Source organism: Drosophila miranda, chromosome 2 (genome assembly GCF_003369915.1).
Source record: "Drosophila miranda strain MSH22 chromosome 2, D.miranda_PacBio2.1, whole genome shotgun sequence".
Lineage (NCBI taxonomy): Eukaryota > Metazoa > Arthropoda > Insecta > Diptera > Drosophilidae > Drosophila > Drosophila miranda.
In genome coordinates, this window is record NC_046675.1 from 33264337 (window position 1) to 33275936 (window position 11600).

At 43.7% G+C, this 11600-nt stretch overlaps 1 protein-coding gene across 1 annotated transcript; it reads left to right on the plus strand.

Annotated features, from left to right (window-relative positions):
- The first annotated feature begins 225 nt into the window (after nt 1-225).
- LOC108154430 (intraflagellar transport protein 56) lies at nt 226-3032 on the plus strand. The gene is made up of 5 exons (XM_017284698.2): nt 226-613; nt 671-838; nt 902-1804; nt 1863-2323; nt 2389-3032. The coding sequence occupies exons 1-5, from the start codon at nt 611-613 to the stop codon at nt 2585-2587; spliced, it is 1734 nt and encodes a 577-aa protein (XP_017140187.1). The 5' UTR covers nt 226-610; the 3' UTR covers nt 2588-3032.
- The last annotated feature ends 8568 nt before the right edge of the window (nt 3033-11600 follow it).

Consider the following 11600-nt stretch of genomic DNA (forward strand, 5'->3'; position numbering starts at 1 on the left):
TTAAATATTAAAAATAAATTTATGCTTTACATATGTTTTATATGTGAAAATATTTCTTAAGTAAAATATTTTCATTTCAATGCCACAAAAGGTGAGTGCAAACCAATTACTTTTTTCAATTTCCAATCAGATAAAATCTCTGGGTAGACATTTATAATTCTTAGTGTAAATATTAAAATTGCATGACTTTTTTGTCTGGCTGTATGCGAGCGAGGATATCTTGAACACATTTGCTGACATCAGCAGGACAGCGAAACAGCATTTACAAAAAAAATGTATATCTCCCCAGAATTAAGGGTTGCGCACTGTCGGGGGATCAACAGTTGGTTGTGCCACAGTTACAGGCCACCGCTTGCTGGACGCATTGGGGCATGGCAGGACAGGACAACGACAGGGACAGGGATAGGGGCAGAGCAGCAACTGCTTTATCGACGCTATGTAGGTTGCCAAGCGACCGTAACCAAAGCGTTTGCTTTGCTCCAAAGCAGAAAATCCAAAACACACAGAACAGAAGCCGCACAGCCGTAAGAAAGGAAGGCAAAAATCTAGGAAAAGAAAATAGAGGAAAAAACGAAGACAACTCTTGTGAAAAGGATAAACGCTGCAGAAAATGGTAAGAAATTTAGCTTGAAAATTGTTGTCAGATACTTTTATGCGTGTTCCGCCACAGATACTTTCACGTGGAAAAACCGACTCGGCCAGCTCTAGGCATACGAACAGCACCAGCGGCGGAGCAGCCCCTGGAGGCGCTGGCAAGCAACGCAAGGCCCCAGCACCGAGCACCCTAGAGGATTTCATCATCAAAAGGGACTACACGGGGGCCAGGGCATTTCTAGAGGTATTACACAGTCTCGGGGGTGGAGATTAAACTAAATAAATAATCTATTCCAATGTCCTGTAGTACACCAACGATGAGGATGATGATGAGGAAAATGAGGCGGTTGGAGGTGCAGCAGCCAGTGGTCTGAAGCAACGACAAGTGGATCAATGGATTGCCTTTTGCAATTTCCATTTGGGTGACTATCAACAGGCCCTCACGCAGTACAAGGCCATCCAAAAGACAAGCGACAAGGCCAACGTGGAGCTCAATCTGGCCGTGTGCATGTTCTATCTGGGTCTCTACGAGGAGGCCCATCAACTGGTGTCGAACATATCCGAGGAGAGTCCTCTCAAGCAGCGTCTGCTCTTCCATTTGGTCCACAAATTGGGCAGCGTGGAAGAGTGGGCGGAACTGCACGATGATCTGGAGAATTCCTCGAGTGTGGAGCAGCAGCTGAGTCTCGCGTCGATGCACTACCTTCGGGCGCACTATCAGGAGGCCATCGACGTGTACAAGCGTGTCCTGGTGGACAACAAGGACTTCATGGCCATCAATGTGTATCTGGCATTGTGTTTCTACAAATTGGACTACTACGACATGTCCCAGGAGGTCCTCGATGTGTATCTCGGCCAGCATTCGGACAGCACCATTGCCATTAATCTGAAGGCCTGCAATCGATTTCGTTTGTTCAACGGCCGTGTGGCCGAGCAGGAGATCAAAAATATCGCCGATAATGGCACCTTTGGTGCGGATCTTTTGCGTCACAATCTGGTGGTGTTTCGGAACGGTGAAGGAGCCCTGAGGGTCCTCCCAGGGCTGCTTAATATCGTGCCAGAGGCCCGTCTGAATCTGGCCATTTACTATCTGAAACAAGGCGATGTCCAGGAGGCCCACGCCTTGATGAAAGAACTGCAACCCACATCGCCACACGAGTACATACTCAAGGGTGTGGTTCATGCCGCTTTGGGGCAACAATTGGGTTCGGTAGGGCATCGAATCTTTGGTCCTTGGCTTTATTTACATTTCCTTTTATGTTTGGCAGAAGGAACACATTAAAACCGCACAGCAGAATCTCCATTTGGTTGGCAGTTCGGCCACAGAATGTGATACGATACCCGGGCGTCAGAGCATGGCCTCGGCCTTCTTTCTGTACCAACAGTTCGAGGAGGTCCTGGTGTACATGAACTCCATAAGGAGTTACTTTGTGAACGATGATGTTTTCAACTATAATTTCGCACAGGCCAAATGTGCCACAGGCTACTACAAGGAGGCCGAGGAGCTGCTGATGCAAATCACAGACATGGACATCAAGAATCAGCACACATACTGCATGATCCTGGCCAAGTGCCACATCCATTGCAACCATCCGGAGCTGGCGTGGAATGTTTTCATCACGCGGGACACCAATGCCGAGGCCTTTCTGCTCCTTCAGCTGATTGCCAATGAATGCTACAAATGCGAGGAGTTCTGGGTGGCCGCCAAGGCATTCGACATGCTCGAAAAGTGAGTTTACTTTCGGTTTATCCAATTCCAAAATGTAATCCCTGGTCTATACATCTTTTCCTTAGACTCGATCCCAGTCCGGAGAACTGGGAGGGTAAGCGGGGTGCCTGCGCGGGTGTCTTGTATGCCATGGCATCAAAAGCCCATCGGGGGCGTCCTGGCGGTGGCATATCAGAGGTCATTGGTATACTCAGGGAATCATCCAATTCTCAGGCAGAGGCTATGATCAAAACGATACGTAAACATATTAGTAATTTTAAATAGGGGAAATCAAGGTTTCTTTTAGTAAATTAAGGGAAATTGTTTGATATTTAATCATAGAATATAGAAAAGTAATTTAGAAAAAATCCTAGTAATAAATCGAAAGCCTCTATAGCCTTTAATATGCTCAAAGACCGAAAAAAATATTTTCTCCCAGAAAAAAGTATCAAAATACGTTTCCAAAAATTCACAATAACTCTATAATGCCACCCAAAACCGTTTCCGAGACGGTTATCCTTCCAAAAGAGCAGCCGATTACCGTTTCCTATAGCGTTAAAGGTCCCAAAACGCAGCGGTTAGAGTCGAAAGAGATTTTGAAACTAGGAATAAAGGCTCTTACGATAAAGAAAAACCTACAGAAAAGGTATTTCATGATTTCCACAGCACTTCTAAGATTAAAATTCCCAAAAGATCCCAATCCAACCCAAAGCGGAAGAAGGTAAAACCTAACAAAAGAAAACAAAAAAGAAATAAAATTTTCATACACAAAAATCCAAAAAAATATTATTAATTAAATGAATTCTAATCAAAAATCCAAAAAATATAATTTACAAATTGAATTCTAATCAAATATCGTAAATAACAACAACCGCACTTGCAGGGTATCTGAAAAAAAAAAAAAAAACAATTTTTGAACGGACATAATGCACAGAGGAGGAAAAAAGCAAGAAACATTCTCAACTCTGTATTTGCTCAGAAAAAAAAACTACATAATTATTTTTCCGTCTCTTTTTGACACGTTTGTTGCTCGATCCACGGGCTGCGCCACGCATTCCTTCGCTTACATACACACATATGTACATATGTACCTGTATGAATGTATAAATGTGTGCTTTTGCTTGAGAAATAAGTAGTGTTGGGTAAACATTGCTCATTTTGGTGAACATGTTCACTTGTTCCTTTTTAGTAAGTGAGTCAACTCACTCATATTGCTCACTTGCTCTCTTAGATTGCTCAGTTACTCACTTGCTCAGTTGCTCACTTGCTCAGTTGCTCAGTTGCTCACTTGCTCACTTGCTCACTCAGTTGTTCACTATTCATGCACAGATGGTTCCAAATTTCAATATACTTTCGAATTAGCGACATACTGAATTTTTGAAAGAGTAAACAGCTTTGCCGGTAATACAAAAAGTGTGAAGTAAACGCAAATATGAGCAAAAGCTGCCAGATCGCAATATGCCCTTTGAGGAGCAAAATTGCGCAAAAAGTGAGTAGAGAACAAGTGAACAACAAAGAACAAGTGAGCAAAAAAGAACAAGTCAACAACAAAGAACAAGTGAACAACAAAGAACAAGTGAACAACAAAGAACAGCTTGGAAGGAACATGTTCAGTTGCTCACTTAAGTGAACAACTCTTTTTTGTTCACTCACTCATGAGCAACACAACACTAGAAATAAGCTCTTTGTCTCACTCGCACTTGTCACTAGGCGTTCATTTGCCAACACCATTTCTTGTGTCCAAAATCAAGAAACATACGACTTTGTATTTACTCGGGGAAAAAAAAAACAAAAAGAAACTTATTCTTCGTCTCCTCCTTGACACTTTTTTTCTACAGATCCCTGGGCCGATCCACAGGCTGCCCAAAGCTACCCAAAGCTTCCTTTGAAATATGTACATAAATGCCAATAAGCTCTTTGTCTCACTCTCACACTAGCCGCTTATTTGCAGACGCCTTTCTCTTGTGTTGCGTGCGTTTCGTTCTTGCCTGTTCAGCGAAGACAAAACGAAGATAAGAAATGTGTTCGGTGTTCGGTTGAGTGGGAGATTGGGCAATGCTTTGTATTTGCTTTTTTTTCTGCTTGCTTCTAAGCTCATCAATTCATTTAAATTAGTTTCAAGCATAATTAATGCAAATATTTTCATGATTTAAGTGACAGAAAATCCTCTGCATGCAACCATAAATATCTGGTAATCTAATATCAATAATTTGTAACCCAATTATCAGGCTCAACCGCAGGCTCCAAGTGAAATCAAATTGATTTTGAGTGTACATATTTTCGAAATTGATTAAATCATAAGCAATGCAAAAATGATATTAATTTATTGACAAATATTCCCAGGCATCAATTTTCTCATCATTAGAGATTAATTTGTGGCACACACACACACACCACTAAAATGTGGCATCCGCAAAAACACTTTGTCTAATTAATTTAATCGAAATTTTGTCTGGGGAGGGGAGGAGGGGGGGGGGACATTTTGCAAAAGTTATGTCCAGTTAATAAATCTGGGCCAACATCTTTCAAAAACTAATTGATAATTAATGAAATAAAATTCCATCTTCATCTTTTGCTGCTGCCAACAAAATTCTCAGCTCAATTTGATTCCCTTGAGAGGCAATTATGCTTGAAATGTAGCCCTCATCCTTACAGCTCTCCCCCTCCCCCTCTCTCTCCACCCTCTCTTTGTCGCCTTCTTTCTTTGCCTGCAGTTTTGCTTTTGTTCCATTTGCTGGCCATTTGCTTGCCTGCAGGCCTTGGGCCAACACCAGAGAGACACCAGGGCCAAAACGAGAGCCAAAGGCCCAGCAGCAAATGAGAGAAACGCATAATTAATGCGATTAGCAAAATGCGAAAGTGTGACAGCAATAACAACAATACGGACTATGATAATAGCAACAAAAGTGGCAGGAAATTTAACAGGATTTAGGAAATCGGGGATACCCTCTTTTTTAAATTGTAAAGAATTGTTTCTCTTGTAAATGTTATCAGAAAATACCGAATTTAGACGATATGAGTATGCCGCTCATGCAGAATCATTGATAGGGATTTTATCTTCAAGGCTATCAAAAAGGGAGGCGATCGGATCAATTGAAAACTCCAATTTCTGTTAAATATAAAAAATGTATAGAATTTTCTGCCTTTAACCAACCGAATCGCACATTCAGCCTACCCCAAATCGTACCCTAAGTTCCCCCTAAAGTAAAAACAACGCATAAAGCCCACATTTAGGGGATCTGGTAGGTCCTTTTGCAGCCCAGTTGGAGCCTGGGCAATGGCTCTGCTTCTCCAGTAGACCAGCGGAAATGTGTCGCAGCCATTTTGTCTAATTGGCTTTGGCTGCTTAGTCGAGAGAGGAATAGAGAGAGAGAGAGAGATAAACCGGACTTAAATATATGTATAGATTTTTCCTGTAACACTTTTGCTAATTAGTCGAGCAAAAAATATTTAAACAGCAGTTTTGCGATGAGCTGGGAAAACTTTAAGGCAAATTCCAGGCTCGCATCTGATGCAATTTTTTTGCAAACAAAAAACTTTTGGCCGAGGCTATAAATCAGCTGGCCTCGGTCTCGGGTTCTTTGCTCTTTCTTTACGCTCTTAACAATTCCATTACAAAAATTAAAAGCAAATGCAAAGAGAGAGAGAGAGAATGAGAACTTTTTCCAGCTCGAAAGATAAAAAACGATGCAAAGAAAATAGTTATTAAATATTTCTTTGGCTCAATTGCTGAGCAAACTTTTCGCACAGACAGCCAGTCAGCCCGTCAGCAGGCAGGCAGCACCTTACGAATAAATGAAAAGAAAAGAAAAAATTGCTAACCAAATGAAAAACAGAAAGAAGTTCTCCTGATCCTGAAAGTTGTTCTTATACAGCGGATAAAGCGGATATAGCGGATATACGGTTTATAATTTTTGTCAGTTTTTCATTGCCCTGCAGAGGAGGTTGCTGTTTTTGGAGGAGTCTTTTGCCATGAACAAAAAGAGGAATAATTGATCAATCCAAAAAAGCAAAACGATCATTTTGAAAAAAATTAAATGAATATGGATTTTTTTTTGAAGATAATCCAACAAAATGGTTATATTAGTACACCTCTTAATATTTAAATCAATTAAAATAAACAAATAATTATAACCCAGTATCAGCCTGAAGGCCTTATTTTTCTAGGTATACAAATTAATTATAATTATTACTATTATGTATTATTTAAGTGTTATTATTATATTATATATTATTTAAGTATTATTATTATATTATATTTTATTATTATTAATTATTATTATATATTATTTAATTTATTAAATTTAATTTATTTATTTTATTATTTTTATTATTTAAATATTATTGGTTATGAATTAGTGGACTGTATAATCGTTTATATCTTGAGCTTATTTATTATTTATTGATTATTTAATATTGGTGGTTATAGTACAATTATATTACAAGAATAGCGGGGGGTTCGATTCTGCGGCGGTACAAACTATGTGTGCGGGCGGCTTCGTCTCGAAGTTTCTACTGCATCAACTCCGCGAAAAGAAGTCGAGCAAAAGGGAATTGAAAGATCACGCGATAAGACTCGACGCGACGGTTTCAATGCAAAACAACGGAACGCATCGCTGTGTGCGTGTGCAGCTGCGGGTCTGGCCATGCGTGTGAGAACATTACAGCTATGTTCTGGACCCGAGTAAACAACAACACAGCTATGCGCGTAAAAATAGTTACTTAGGCGGTGTACTACAATCATGAGCGTGTAAATAGGTCAATCGCAATATACATGTAAAAACTACGAGGCTCATTTCTCACCATACCGGCCCCCCTGAACGACTGTTCAGAACAAGGGAAGCACAGCAAGTTTGGTAATAGGCCTCTTGTACACTCCTCGGGCGGTTTTGACGGTGACCACTCGAACCCTCTCGTCTTGGCCAGGATGAACTTCGGTGATTCGCCCAAGCAGCCACTTGCTAGGCGGTTGATTTGGCTCCTTCAGTACCACAAGAGTGTCCACGGTTATGTCGTTGGACTCCTGCTGCCATTTCGTGCGAGGTTGCAAGGAAGTAAGGTATTCCAGATTCCAACGTTTCCAGAATCCTTGAACCTTGGCTTGCAGTTGTCTCCAACGCTGCAGTCTGTTAATGTTGACGTCTAACAAGGACGGCTCCGGCACCGACATGTGAGGTTGACCTGTAAGAAAATGAGCGGGGGTAAGGGGATCCAAGCTGTGATCGCTGGGCGCGCACAGTGGGCGAGAGTTGAGTAACCCTTCAATCTGAGTTAAAATTGTTGAATATTCCTCGAAGGTTAACGCACTGCTACCAATTACTCGGCGAAGGTGGAGTTTGATAGATCGTACGCCTGTTTCCCAAAGACCTCCAAAGTGCGGGGCAGATGGCGGAATGAAGTGCCAGTTGATTTCCTGACTCGTCAGAAAATTATCAATTTCCTCGTCTTGACTTTGAGATACAGCTATCCGTTGCATCTCCGTTAGTTCCTTTCTGGCTCCATGGAATGTTGTGCCATTGTCCGAGTACAAGTCGGATATAGGGCCACGTCGAGACCAAAAACGTTTGAAAGCGGCGATAAATGCAGGAGTCGTCAAATCACTGACGAGCTCGATATGAATTGCTTTGGTGGACAGACAAACAAAGATGGCAAACCAAGCTTTGCCAAACTTCGGTGTCCGACCTGCTGATGTCTTGATGGTAACTGGTCCAGCGTAATCCAATCCAGAATGTAGAAAGCAGCGGGTGGGCTGAACGCGAAAGGCGGGAAGATCAGCCATGAGTTGTGTACTCGTCCCTTTGCGCTGGAGGAAGCATATCTTGCAGTTGAATACAATTTTGCGGACTATGTTACGGGCTCCCAGGATCCAATACTTCTGTCTCAACGTGTGAAACATAAATTCGACTCCAGCGTGTAACGATGTGACGTGCTGGTGTCTAGCTATTAAAACAGCGACTGGTGATTCCTTTGGAAGAAGTATGGGATGTTTTGCGTCATAGGTTGTCATCGAGTTTCCAATGCGTCCTCCTACGCGCAGAATTCCTTGGTCGTCAACAAATGGAGTGTAGTGAATCAACTTGGACTTTTGAGAAAGGGCTTGTCCAGTGCTCAGCTGTCTGTACTCCACTTGGAAGAACTCCATCTGGACATGTTTGATTACCCTAGAGCGGGCATATTGAAGCTCCCATGACGATAAAAATGATGACAGGCGGTCCTTGCAACGAAGACGATGTACGAACCGAAAGCAATAGCTAAGTGTCCGCAAGAGATGTGACCAGGAGGAAGCTTTGTTGATCATACAGTTAAGATCATTTCCTTCATTGGAAATGTGTAGACTAACTTGGGGCTTGACCTTTACTTCCATCCGCTCAGCGTCCTCAGTCGACAGTGCGAACTTGGCCTTAACAGGTGGCAAAGTGCGATGTGATTGGGAAAGCCACGGTGGTCCATTCCACCACAGTTGATGTTCTACCAGATCCTTTGGTAAAAGTCCGCGTGATGCACAGTCCGCGGGATTGTCCTCAGTGCGAATGTGTTGCCAGCAGCTACGTGGGCAAGCTTCTAGAATCTCAGCCGTGCGATTACAAACATAAGTGTTCCAAGTCCGTGGGGGTGATGAGAGCCAATGTAGTACAATTTCGGAGTCTGACCAACACGAAGTACTTGAAATAGGAATAGTTAGAGTTTGCTTAACCAGAGACATCAATTTCGACAGAAGATGGGCGGCATTCAACTCGAGCCGTGGGATGGAGATAGGTTTGATGGGTGCCACCCGGGTTTTTGCGGCGATCAGTGTTACAGCGTAGTCATTATTGACTCTCACGCGACTGTAGATGACAGCGACTGTAGATCTTGGCAAGCTCGGACAGCAAAATCCGTTTTGTCAGAACCCCTGTGGCGTCGGGAATGGTCAACTTGAAGGAAAGCTCGTCCACAGCCGGGTCCCAGCGTATTCCAAGAACCTTGACATATTGAGTTGGGCTCTTTCCCTCTAGGGCTTTAAGTGGATACTCACAAATGTCCTGTGGCAGCGATTTGAGTAGTGACCAACAGTTTGAACTCCATTTTCGAAGTTTAAATTGAGCGTGGCTCAATAGCAAAATTAATTCCTCTTTGAGTGCAATGAGATCGTCGATACTATCGCAACCAGTAGGGATATCATCCACGTACGCGTCTCGTACAAGCACAGCAGCAGCCTTCGGATACAAATCGGCATGATCTTGCGCGATCTGCTTGAGGACTCGAACAGCCAAGAACGGCGAAGACGCTAAACCATACGTCACGGTCAGCAATCGATAATGATCGAGTGTAGCAGTCTCCTCCTTTCGCCAGACAATCCGTTGGTAATGCGTGTGATCTTCTGAAACCAGGATGCCTCTAAACATTTTCTCAATGTCCGTACAAAACACATAGCGATGCTGACGGAAACGTAGACATACTCCAAGTAAATCCCTTTGAATAGGTGGTCCGATGTGTAGTCGTGAATTAAGTGAAGATCCATTGCAGTCCTCCCCAGAGCCATCGAATACAACTCGGCATTTCGTGGTGGTGCTATCTGGTTTAAATACTGCGTGGTGTGCTAAGTAATTGTGATTGGCGGGACCGTTTTCTACGGTACTAGAAGGAATCACCTCCATGTGTCCTCGTTGTATATAATCCTCCATAAACTCGACATACTGTTGTTTGAGCGCAGGAAATTTTCGAAATTTCCGCTCGAGAGAAGAAAAGCGTCGTAGTGCTTGTGGCAGTGTGGACCCCATCGGAGGGGCAGATTCCTTGAACGGGTATTGGACGATGTACACGCCATCGTTTCTGCGGGCGTGCGTATGAACGAAGTGTTGCTCAGCGGGATCACTAGCATCAATGGTAGCGTCACTTGGTTGAACTCGTTCCATGTCCATGAACGATCGAACCAAAGTGTCCAGATCCTCGTGCGCGTGATGTGCTAGTGCGTGGTTGTGAGCATCACTACTGAGATGGTAGCTGCCTGTAATGACCCAACCAAAATTAGTATGAAGTGCAATAGGATATTCAGAACCAAACTCTTTGCGTTGTCCAGTGTACAGGTTCCAAAGCTGATCAGCTCCTAAGATCACGTCGATTTCGCCTGGTTTACCAAATGTAGGGTCCGCTAAGGGTAGATCACGAATCCTTTTCCACATCGGTGTGTTAGACTCGATCCTCTGGGCTGGAATCGAGGATGTTAAAGTGTTCATAATCAGACCTGTTACCACCACTGAGGCCGAGCTTGTGCGGGAGAGCAGCGTGAATGTGGCGCGACCTCTAGTAACCCCAGCAGGATTTGCGCCTAGACCAACCACTGGTATACGAGCGTGGGTGCGCGGCAAACCAATTCGTTGAATAAATGATTCGGCGACCATCGTTATAGTCGAACCAGTATCCAACAGTATCCTGCAGGTGGTCTCGTTGCCCCAGGAGTCGACTATAGTGGCCAAAATCGTTGGCAATATGGCCTGACTCTTGGCCACGAATTTCCTCTCCAATGTATGATGGCTGACCACGGCAGGATCAGCGTCATCAGGGAAACTGGACGAGCGGACGGGTGAGCCAGCGGAGTTATTGACATCAGCGGAAGCCGTGACAGAGCGTATGTCCTCTGGATGAACAAGAGTGTGGTGCCTCAGCTTACACAGACGGCACGTGTTTGTGGAATTACACTCCTTGACTTGATGAGATCGGCTTAGACAATTGAAGCACAAATGACCATCCCTTGCGAACTTGCGGCGGTCCACAACATCCAGAGCCTTGAATTGAGTGCACGCATAAAGGCTGTGTTGCTCGTGACAATATACACAATCACGAGCAGACGTATTTGGCACGTCCACATGATGAGAAATTGCACGACGTTTATTCAGCACCGTGTGTGTATCCTGGATTAGCTTTGGATCTTGACAAGACTCAAGTGCATCGCAACGGGCGAAGACAAAGCCGAACAGGTCATTTATGGTCACATTTTCCTTGCACGATTCACTGGAGGTGGCCCACGCTTCCTTGCATTCCGGGTCTAACTTTGAGAGCAAGATATGGATTAGCCACACATCGCGGCTGTCGCAGCTCAGCGCATGTAGACCACGTATACTTTCGTCAGCGGTGTCGACTATCTTACGCAACTCGGCGATGTTTGAACCCTTTGCGGTTGGCAACGAAAGAAAGTTTTGAATGAACGAACGAGCAATCAGTGACTTCTTGTTGTAGCGATTTTCGAGCCTCTCCCATGCGTCCTGGTAATTGGCATCCGATACGGGAATATGTTTTATCAGAGACAACGCTTCACCAT